This window comes from Falco peregrinus, chromosome 16 (assembly GCF_023634155.1).
Source record: "Falco peregrinus isolate bFalPer1 chromosome 16, bFalPer1.pri, whole genome shotgun sequence".
Classification (NCBI taxonomy): domain Eukaryota; kingdom Metazoa; phylum Chordata; class Aves; order Falconiformes; family Falconidae; genus Falco; species Falco peregrinus.
Window position 1 is genome coordinate 6911935 of NC_073736.1, and position 11062 is coordinate 6922996.

Genomic DNA, 11062 nt, shown 5'->3' on the forward strand with positions numbered 1-11062 from the left:
AACCAAATTCCAGCTTCTGACACTCCTCGCCTTGCACTGGAGGGCCAGGAGTAAGTACCAGGGTAGGGAAACTCCTTGTGCATTCACTGTGCTGTCTTGTGTTAAAGAACTATTGGATTACATCTCGGCTGGCTGCATTTTCGTGACCTAGATCCTCTTCATACTAGCTGAAAATTAATTTAGCAAACCTTGGAGTAAAACCGTATCTAAGATTAAAATGGGCTGATATTTATTTATCTGGATGAAGATGACAGGAGTGAACTACTGGCACTTCTCACTGGCATACCTGAAATAGCTACTCGGAGCTGACAGCCTGATGCCTGCTTTCCTTTTATCTGTAGCTGCATCTATTAACAGGCATCTCTGGTGAACCCCTGTGTACTTTAGATTTTGTCTGAAATTTATGGACGACTTCTGGATCCTTCTGAAGGACGTGCCTGACAAGGAATGAAATCCATACAGCAGAAGTACTGAAATGAGCCTTACATGCATGTAAGACCCCATCATCATCATCATCATTTATAATAACTCCATGCACCAGGCTTGCTGGAAAAAATCCAAGACTTGGACAATTAGTAAAGCACTAAAGAAGATTCTGCTGCCCCAAAACTTGCTACTTGTTGGTAACTTGCCATCCAGCTTTTTTTTTTTTTCCAAAGGGAAAATGAATGGGCAGGGTGCCTGGAGTCAATTTTTGGTGGTGAATATATAGTCACTGTCTATGCGAGTACCAATGGCCCTTTCACTGTGATGTGCTTTACTGTACAGAGAACAAATACAGTTTCCATGGCAGTATAAACACAAATACATACCACACTCCAAGAGTGAGTCACACGTGCTGCAGAGAACGGAGAAAGTTCACTGTCTTAATCTGAACACATCTGGGAGAGGAGGATGAGATTATCTCACTTTTAAAATATTTTATAAATATCATGTAAACCAAGATTTGTTCTGAATAATTACATGTCTTGGCAGATATGAAAGACAAATCGTTTGAAGCTGAAGGAATAAGACAAGGCAGGTGCTTGTTTACAGTAGCAATGTTCAAATCCGTAATGAATGTATTCTTAAAAGACACACAAAGCCTGGTAGTTCTGGAAGCCAACACAAACTCTCCATGAGCAGTATATCCCAGCCTTTCAAAAAGTTACAAGAATTTAACTGTGGTGAATAAAGTCTAAGTTCCCCAGAAAGAGGAGATGGAGAAAATCTGTGGTGACTACTTAGTACTAGTCAAAACTTTACTTTGCATTGCACATGCTAGCCTTAGGAGGTCTGAGCACAATGCAAACTACACATTGAACGTGGGATACGGACCTTGCTGCTGGGAGTTTGAAGACAAGTGCTCTATAGTCTGAAATAGTGAGAACGTGACCTTAAGTATCAGCAGCATGCTCCTTACCGGTAGCTTATAAGATCATTTATCCAAACCTGATACATTGATATATAGATGCAGAGAAAAATGAATCTTGGATGGAATTAAAATCAAGTATGTAATGATGTAATGTGTGCTTTGTAACAGCGACAAAAAAGTGGTGAGCCCTGCCTTGGGGGAATAAAACATGCACTCAGATACGTGAGCAAGAGTTTTTCCTAGTGAGAATTTTCTTGTAAGTCCCAAAACCTAGAGGTTGGTTTATGACACCAAGTTAGAAAATTTACATGCCTTCATAAGAACCAGTCAGTTTTTAAAAATTACAGCTCAGAAGGAGGTCTCACCTGCTTCTTTTACTAACCTAAATCCTTTCCCAGGACCTAGTCTGCCTGCAGAGTATTCAGATTAATTGTCAAGATTTCCAAAGGCTGCTTTGAGCAGGAATACTTCCTTTGGATCCTACTGCAAGCAGAGGCGAAGCAATGTCATGGCAAAACTGCAGATTCCTCCTGGCTGGGCTGACATGTAAATGTTGACAGTGTGAATTCAGTACTTGAGAGCCACTGTGGTAAAACGAGGCCCCAAAGGTTGAAGATTGCTGTTTATACACTGACTCACGGCACCGTACACAACGCACGGAGAGTTTAAAACCAAGTTAGCAGCAGTAGCAGTTAAGATCTTTTACAGTAGTAAGGGTTAAGGGAGAAACAAAACCTTTCATTAGATCAACTGACACAGCTGCAGGAGCTTGACCTAAATCTGACACAGCCCCACTAGTAAGGGCCAAAACCAAAGGGAGAGGGACAATCAATCTGCTGTTCGTGGTGTCGAAGGCTTTCTCGGCATACAGACATTGCGGTGGTTTGGAATCCATCCCTCCAGCATCTGATGGAAAATTAAACAAATACCTACAAACAGCAGCATCTTTCTGAATTAAGGTGATGTGGCTGAACGACTGATTAACAACGCACCACAGAGAATAGTGCCTGTCTCCAGATCACCTCGGTTGTACTGCAACGTGCGTGCAACCTCAGGGGGGAAAAGGAGTAGGTGAGAAAAACAGAGCGGCAGAGCAGCGGAGCGGCTCATTGTGATGGCTGTTTGGGGCTGTTTTATCACCTCTTCTCTGCCTTTCCCCCCATGGGAACAGTCCCTTCTGACTGCTCCTCATTGTCTGTTCAAATCACATCAGTTTAAAAGGGTTATGAGAAGCTGTATTTAATCAAATGTTTGTTATGTCCAGGTGTCTTTGTCTGTCTCCTTTCCCAGGTTTATCCAGAGATAATTATCTCATGTTGGGGACTCATTTCCCCTTGAGGACCAATAAGAGTATCCACTTAAAAATTAAGAAATAATTGGAACTAACAGAATGCTTGTAGATTGCTATCCTGTTAACTCTGCTGTGGGGCACAGTTCTCGCCCCTGCCATCTGGTCTGTCCCGACTTGGTAGAGGTAAGCTCTCCACGCTGAAACTGTTCTTTGTTCAGCAGGGCCCCATGCTTGGTTGGTACTCAGATATTCATATGAAAATATCATAGTATTAAAAAAATAACAACTGAATAGCATTTGACAGACTTTTTCTCCCCCATCAGGAATATAAGTATGAGGAATTTCAAAGGCGTGACAAAGCCTGTGGTACACCAAAGCCATTAAAATTCATTTAGGCTGCCTGGCAATGTAAGAATAATGACACAGTGTATATGCTTGTACAGTAGAAGCCACTGTTGAGATTTTTCAAATCCCATTGCAATGAATGGAAGCTGCATGTCCAGAGCCTCTGAACTGCTATAACAATAAAAGCTGATATGCATAAAACCACCCACGATTTAATATGAGTGGTCTACAGAGGGTAGTTAAGTAATGCACATACAACAGATTAACACATTTGGCCTTTGCTGAAGTGAATGTTATACTATTAATTTTTCGTAGTACCCCGGCTTTTAATTCTTGTTTCCATGTGCAGTACAGCTGTATCCCAGGCACAGTGTTTTATGAGAAACTAATTTCTATCGTTGGGATGGGGGAAGGATGGCTGGAACTAGAGGGGTCAGAACAAAATGTCCCTGGTATTTCGTTACAGTAGGACAGATGAGAAATTAGTGGCAAACTGCTTTCTCTCCAGACCAACAGACAGAGATACTTTGGACAGTGACTGTCAGCAAGCCCGTTGGCACTGCTTTGCCCACACAATCCATTTTGTCCTCCTCATCCTCTTCTGCAGCCTTCTCCACCATTCCTTTGCTCATCCTTCCTTCCTTCTTACGACCCTCCCCTTCCCTCTGCTCGCCCCTCTCCCCTGCCCGTTCCCTGCAGCCCTCCCTGCGGGGTGCGCTCTGGTGGGGTGCCCTGGGCTCGGCCTGCCCTCAGCCCAGCATCTCCCCACGCTGCGGTGGGTGCCCTCGGCTCGGCCTGCCCCGCCGTGCCCTCAGCCCAGCATCTCCCCACGCTGCGGTGGGTGCCCTGGGCTCGGCCTGCCCCGCCGTGCCCTCAGCCCAGCATCTCCCCACGCTGCGGTGGGTGCCCTGGGCTCGGCCTGCCCCGCCGTGCCCTCAGCCCAGCATCTCCCCACGCTGCGGTGGGTGCCCTGGGCTCGGCCTGCCCCGCCGTGCCCTCAGCCCAGCATCTCCCTGCGCTGGGGTTTGTGCTCCAGGCAAAGCTCTTGCTCGTGGTTATGTCTGCAGCTCTCGCTTCCTCACATCCACTCAGAGCTTTCCTCCTCTGTCGTTATTATAAATTTAAGCTTTTTGTGCTGCCCAGAGCCCTGCCAGGTGTTCAGCTGCTGAGGTTTCTTTCTCTGTCTGAAGGACTGCTGTCTCACGAACAGCATCGCTCACTGCTTCTGTGTAGATGAGCGCGCCTATCGAGCTACGCGCGGGGAGCCACAGCTTTGGTTACTGGCACAACCACGCAGGAACTGAGGGAGTTGCTCGAGAGGCACCGGCGCAGCCCCGGGCAGCGGCGGCGGAGCGATGCGATGGCGGGACCGCGCGGCGCCCGGCAGCCAATCGGCGCCCGCCGCGCCCCCTGGCGGCCCGGGGCGGGGCGGTTGGCGCTGTGCGCATGCGCGGCGCGGGCTAAAGGCGCAGCCGGCGCGGCGCCGCGCTCTGCCGCGTCCTGCCCACAAGATGGCGGCGCCCGCAGAGGCGGCGGCAGCGGAGACGGGGGGGGGGCGGTTCCGCACGCGGGATGTGCTGGTGCCCGGCGGCCCGTCCGACTTCGGGTCTCTGCTGCTGTCGGCGCCGGTGCTGGCGGGGCTGGAAGCGGCTGGGTTCCACAGGCCGTCGCCGGTGCAGCTGAAGGCCATCCCGCTGGGGCGCTGCGGCCTGGGTGAGCGGGCGAGCCGGGGTGAGGGCCCGGGCGCGGGGCTGGGGGCACCTGGGGCCCACCTGGGCCCCCCCTGGGGCCTGCGGTGACCGCTGTGGCGGCTCTTTCCAGATCTCATCGTGCAGGCCAAGTCTGGCACTGGCAAAACCTGCGTGTTCTCCACTATCGCCCTGGACGCGGTGCTGCTGGAGAACTCCGCCACGCAGGTGAGCCCGGCGCCGGGCCTGCTGCGCGCTGGCCTGGCGCGTTACCTGTGCGGGGAGGGGGGCTTCGCTTTGTGAGGGGGAATCGCTCGTTTTCTTGGGAAAACAGCATTGTCGCCTGTGGGACGTAGTATTTGAGATGATGTTGATTTGATGCTGGGCTTTAATCTTCGGAACCGTTCTGCAGCTTTCAAGATTTAACCCTTGGCCCTTACAGATTCTGATCTTGGCTCCTACGCGAGAGATTGCTGTGCAGATTCATGCTGTAATCACAACTATCGGAATAAAAATGGAAGGCTTAGAATGTCATGTCTTCATTGGAGGGACTTCATTGAACCAGGACAAAATCAGGCTAAAGAAGTGCCACATAGCTGTCGGCTCCCCAGGTATGTATGAGTTTCACTGTGCTTCAGGTGTCGTGTGATACATCATAGTACGATAATTGGTACTTTTGAAATGTGGGTTGATTTGGTTTGGTTTTGTTTGGGTTTTTTTAGTAATAGGAGATAGTCTCAAAGAGCCATGCCAGAAACATTTAGACCAGGTATTTTTAGCAAGAGATTATTCCAAATATACTTTTCTTAAGGCTTAATAAAATGTTTTTTTTTTTTTTAAATTACAAAATTCATTGCTAGAACCTTTCAATTTCTGATGATCCTTTTATGTTTTTCTTCATGTGTAGGTCGAATAAAACAGCTTATAGAATTGGACTACTTAAATACAGCCAGTATTCGGCTTTTTATTCTCGATGAAGCAGACAAGCTTTTAGAAGAAGGCAGCTTTCAGGAACAAATCAAGTAAGACAGACCTATATCTGATGCATTTATCAGTAGATTAGATACATACTTGTTAGTCATTCCCCTTTCTTTGCCTCACAGCTGGATTTACTCTTCACTACCAGCCAATAAGCAGATGCTTGCTGTTTCAGCTACTTACCCTGAATCATTAGCTAATGCTTTGACCAGGTATATGAGGGATCCAACGTTTGTGAGGCTGAACCCTACTGATCCAAGTCTCATTGGTAAGTAGAGGTCCTTTTATTTGTGTTGTTATCAGTAGATTAAGAAAAGTATACTAAAACTAAAACATGTACCTTTAACACTTGCGGTTCTTCATATTTTCCTTCCACAGATGAGTTGATTAATTTATGAAGTATTTATTTCCAGTGTTGATGTGTCTAAAACATCAGTGACATACCTTTCTGAATTTTCTACCCATTCCAAAAATATTTCAGCCTTGTAAGAAAAACCTGCCCTGTAGGTTCTTATTTTGCACATGTGTGTGCGTGTTTAAATTTGAAGTCTTTGTTTTAGCTGTGGTGAGGCACGTTGACAGCAGCTTAGCACTGTGCTTGTTTTTATGGAAGTCCTTAACCTGATAGATATTTTTGGTGGGTTTTTTTGGTTTCATGCTCAGGGCTGAAGCAGTATTACAAAATTGTGAATTCCCATCCACTTCCGCATAAAACATTTGAGGAAAAAACCCAGCACCTACATGAGTTGTTCAGCAAGATTTCATTTAATCAAGCCCTCGTCTTCTCAAATCTGCATAGCAGGTAATAAATTTGAAATAAAATCTGTAAAGAACACACTTGAAAGCAGTGGTTGTAGTGTACGGTCATGGGTAAACTTATTAGACCTTCAATAAGGTCTCAAAGCAGTATGCAAATTTTGATCTGACATGTACAGCCAGAGGAATGCAGTATGAAATACTGAAAATAAAGGAATGCTTTATAATGAAGGTATCTCATACACTGTTCAGAGAGAAGAGAGACCTAATACTTGGTTGTAGTTCTCCATCTCTAAGGTGACTATCCAGACATAAAGATGAAAGTGACAGTTTTGGAATGTAGTCCTCCACTGTAAAGAACAGCCTGTTAAGAAATGCGCAGGGGCTGTTAAGTCCAGTTTTATTTACAATTTTCATTGTATATTTTCTGTCAGGGCTCAATATCTAGCTGAAATACTAACATCCAGAGGCTTTCCTGCTGAGTGCATTTCGGGTAAGTCCATTCAAAACTTTCTGATTCTGTCAAAGTTGTGTGTAGATGTGTCCTAAAATAGGACAATTAATCTTAAATCTTGGTTTGCATGGCTTCTGGTTAAATAACTAAGAACAGCATTTGAGTCTTTATGTGTCTTTAGTACTTAAAATATTAATTTTTACAATGATTAACTTACTGCTTTCCGATTTGCTTGGGAGTCATTTTTGTGGATGTCCAGATAAGTGCATTGGCTTACCTGTAAAGAGAAATCTTACTTACGTTTGCAGGTTGAAGCAGCATTTCTTTGGAATGCAGATGTTGAATTTAAATCTGCTTATTTCTAGCTTCTCCATAGAAAGCTGATAGCTGGCACCTAATGTTTATCAGAAACCTTGAAATTTTACTTCAGCAGTATTTTCCATATCTTACGTGTTTAAAATAAGTCTCAGTGTTGTTCAAGTGGGTTAAGTATCTACATAATTGGTTTCTCTTTAAAACGAAGCAAAAGAATTATTTTTTTAGTGGATTTCCTTATTTTCCAGTTTTTATTTGTTCCTCGTTTACTTATTTGGAACTGATGTTTGAGGAAGGTTCTCTCAACCTTACTTCTGATCTCTACCTACAATTTTAGGAACCAGTGTTTCCAGAATTGGAGGGGAATGTAATATGTTTATAACCTTTTATCTTTCTAGGCAGCATGAATCAAAATCAGCGACTTGATGCTATGGCTAAATTAAAGCAGTTCCACTGTAGAGTTTTGATTTCCACAGACTTGGTGAGTTAGTGTTTTGTAGCATACATGAGTGTTGCACGTAAACTTGCTTCAGAGAATTAGATTTGACTTGTAATTGAATAGACCATGAATGTTCTGACAAAGCACATGGCTTTAGTGCTGTGAGGGACTTATTTTCGCAGTGAAACTTAGAAATTGTCCCCTGTTTCTCATCTGGTTCAAAAATAATTATATTTATCTGTTGCTTTACAGAAGCTTATAGGTACTTCAGAAGAGTAGAGCTGTTTCCTTTTGATAGCAGCGATGAGGAAGAATAGTTTATTTCTCTAGTACAGTATGCTCACAACAGTAACATCACAAACAGCTTTAAATAGTGCAGTGGCTGTTTCAGGCACTCGGCTTTCTTTGTTGCTGATTTATTTTCCTCTTCAGTGGGTCATTTGAGGTCCTGTCATTAAAAGATTACTGCATGCTGTCAGGTCGGATTTATTTTTTTTTTTGTGCTGGGGGGAAAAGCATTCTTGCTTGTATTTGATAGAGAGGAAGGCATAAGAAAGATGATCCCTGGTTTTTATGGTCGCAATGCCATATACCTGTTCCACATGTAAAATGGTAAACTGGCTGGAAAATTGAGTGCTTTATGGTTATTGTAACAACTAAAAGTTCCTGTATGAGCAGTTTCTCCCAGTTGTATTGTATTTATTTAAAGATCTGTTCAGCATATTCAATTATATATCCCCATCTCTCCTCATTTTCTCAAGACATCTCGCGGAATCGATGCTGAAAAAGTGAATCTGGTTATCAACCTGGATGTACCTGTAGACTGGGAAACGTACATGCATCGTATTGGCAGAGCTGGGCGCTTTGGTAAAAACAGTCATGTGGATTTCTTGAGTTTGCACTAGCTTCACTGGCTCTGGTCAGGTCTTACACTTTTTGTTGTGTATCACAGGAACATTAGGTTTATCTGTGACATACTGCTGCCGTGGAGAGGAAGAAAACATGATGATGAAAATTGCTCAGAAGTGTAATCTTCAGCTTCATCCTCTACCAGGTATGCTCTATTCTGTGAATGCAGCTGGTTTTTTGTTTGTTTATTTGTTTTCTGTTGTTCAAGGCTTTAGACAAGTCCGCAGGGAACTGACACGTGTCTTCTCTGCATTAATCTTGTGTACTCTGTGCTAGTGACTACTTGCCTAGCTGCCACAGTTGTTCGAAGCAGTAGGAAATGAACTTAGTGCATGCCTACGGACAGGGAGAGGACCTCTGCATCCAGCTGTTGCTTAAGCAACTACATAACTGACTAGATTTCTGGAAATCCAAGGTTAAGCCTTTCTCAGGCTGTAAGATGTAGTAGGAGAAGGAAGGAATAATTGAAGCAGCAGCAGATTTGCTTCAATTTGCTACTCTTGCTTTGCCAGAAGCTGTTCTGCTAGAAATGTGGCATTTGCCTTCTTGCATAAGTTCTTATTTTTTATGTGGTTCAGTAGGATATTGTCTCGATCAACTTTTTTGGTGCCTTCCATGAAGAAAATGTTCTGGCTATTTAAGCTCTTTAATAATTGAAGTGGTTGGTTTGTAGCTCTAACTTAACATGTCTTAACATCTTATCTGCGATTTTGCAAAACTTTACTTGGGTACTCATTTGAGTGCTAGAGGGAAGGATGCACTTAATTGAGTGCCTACTTGTTTCCCTTTTGTACAGAGCCTATACCTCCTGGAATGATGGATCAGTTTGAAGATGGGGAGGTAGAAGTCAAACCTGTTATACATACAGGTGCTTCAGTGAATTCTGACACTGTGTGTCTTAGACCAGAGGAACCAGTACTGCAGCCTGTCCAAAATAGTTTTTCAGAGGTACCTCAGCCTCTTTCTAACCTTCCAGGTGATAATTTTTCTGTAGAAAGGCCAAAAAAGGCCCTGAAGCAAAAGCAGGCAAAAAAGTGCACACATCCTGCAAATACAAAAAAAGGTAGTAGAAACCCCCAAACTTCCAGTTGCTGCACAGAACAGAGGAGTAGGGTCAAAACTGTCTCCAGAACGGATGGACAACAAAGCTCTCAGGCTCCAGATGAGGAGGCTTTAAAAAAAAATCTTCCCAGAATTCCATGCTTATCTTCTTTTAAAAACCAACGGAAAAATCCCTGGAGCTTCTCAGAGTTTGTTGAAGACTATGAGTATTTCATTAAGGAAGGGTTGGAGAGAGAGGTTGAGATTTTAAGAAGCTACTCGGGCCCAGGAGAACAATGTGAGCTCCCCAGAAATGGTGGTGTAGAGTGGGAAGAGGTGGAACATTATACAGAGACGATTGCGAATGGTATTGTGTTTGGTGACAGTGATGGTTCATACAGTTCCACAGCTTCCTCCAATAGTAGGGAAAATAACTCCTGCTTTGAAGCATATTCAAATACACAGGAGACGAATGCTGTTCCCTCTGTGCATCAGGGTCGTGCGGGTTTCTGTCCTACACCAGAGAAGCCTCAGGAGCTATCACAAGTCCCAAAGCAGAATCAAATCAAAAAGAAAGTTCTGAAACAAAACGCTAAACAAAAGAAAAGCCATTGCCATCAGTTTTCTAGCCCTTCCTCGAGAAAAACTGAAGACAACTGCTCCTGCAGCAGCTCTTGGGATGATGGTGTTCCACCTGAGGCTTGGAGTTACAAAACCTACTGGAAATCTTACTACCGAGCATGGCAAAACTACTATGCTGCAGTGTCTCGCTATAGGGAAAGTTACAGACAGTTTAACTGGATGACTGCTTATCATGTCAACTCAGTCTATCTTCAGGAACTGCTGAAAAGTGGCGATTGATGTCATGATGCTGCTGTTGACATGTTGAATGATGCTGAATGGACATACCTGTGAAATGCTGGTCTACGAGTACATTGACAAACATAAACAGACATTGTTTAAGATTGAAGAAAAATGTGTCTTTTTCATAAGAGCTGTGTCTAGGTAAATGTTTTATATGCATTCCAGTGATGGTGTTACAAGTTGTTAATAAAAGGAAATAAAAGACAGCTGAATGTTCAGTTGCAATCCTTACAGTCCAAAATAAACAGGAAGATTAAAGGCAGCCACTTACTTGTGAGAAGTCTTTAGTAAGGAGAAAATACAAACTAACCCCTGTTTTATTTGCTTGACTTGTCTTCCATGTGACTTTGGGGTGAAGATGAATTCTCCATAAGACTACATAGTCTGTTTATAGTTGGTGACTGTTCCATTTTCCGTGATACTCTTATTAAACACCAGGCACTGTTTATATACCAGTTAAGTGTCAGAGTGAAACCTGCATCTCTGCCTGTGTTGCTAATTTAAATCCAGTTAATTAACATTTTATAAATAACATTTCTGTAGCTAGGTCTATGGCAAGCAGTGCAGTAGAGGATGGTTTAATTATGTAGAAAATGTGTAGCAATCATAATTGGTCTGTCCCTCTGGG

The 11062-nt window shown here is 43.8% G+C and overlaps 1 protein-coding gene across 1 annotated transcript; it reads left to right on the forward strand.

Moving 5' to 3' along the window:
* Positions 1 to 4469: 4469 nt before the first annotated feature.
* DDX20 (DEAD-box helicase 20) lies at positions 4470 to 10640 on the forward strand. Its single transcript, XM_055819758.1, has 11 exons — positions 4470 to 4703; positions 4812 to 4906; positions 5121 to 5289; positions 5586 to 5700; positions 5782 to 5924; positions 6320 to 6458; positions 6847 to 6905; positions 7580 to 7662; positions 8382 to 8487; positions 8573 to 8674; positions 9326 to 10640. The coding sequence occupies exons 1-11, from the start codon at positions 4502 to 4504 to the stop codon at positions 10429 to 10431; spliced, it is 2319 nt and encodes a 772-aa protein (XP_055675733.1). The 5' UTR covers positions 4470 to 4501; the 3' UTR covers positions 10432 to 10640.
* Positions 10641 to 11062: the final 422 nt, after the last annotated feature.

Coding starts and splice junctions, on each gene's coding strand:
- DDX20 (XM_055819758.1), top strand. CDS start 4,502: ATGGCGGCGCCCGCAGAGGCGGCGGCAGCGGAGACGGGGGGGGGGCGG. Junction 5,290..5,585: donor CATAGCTGTCGGCTCCCCAG/GTATGTATGAGT, acceptor CTTCATGTGTAG/GTCGAATAAAACAGCTTATA. Junction 8,675..9,325: donor TCAGCTTCATCCTCTACCAG/GTATGCTCTATT, acceptor CCTTTTGTACAG/AGCCTATACCTCCTGGAATG.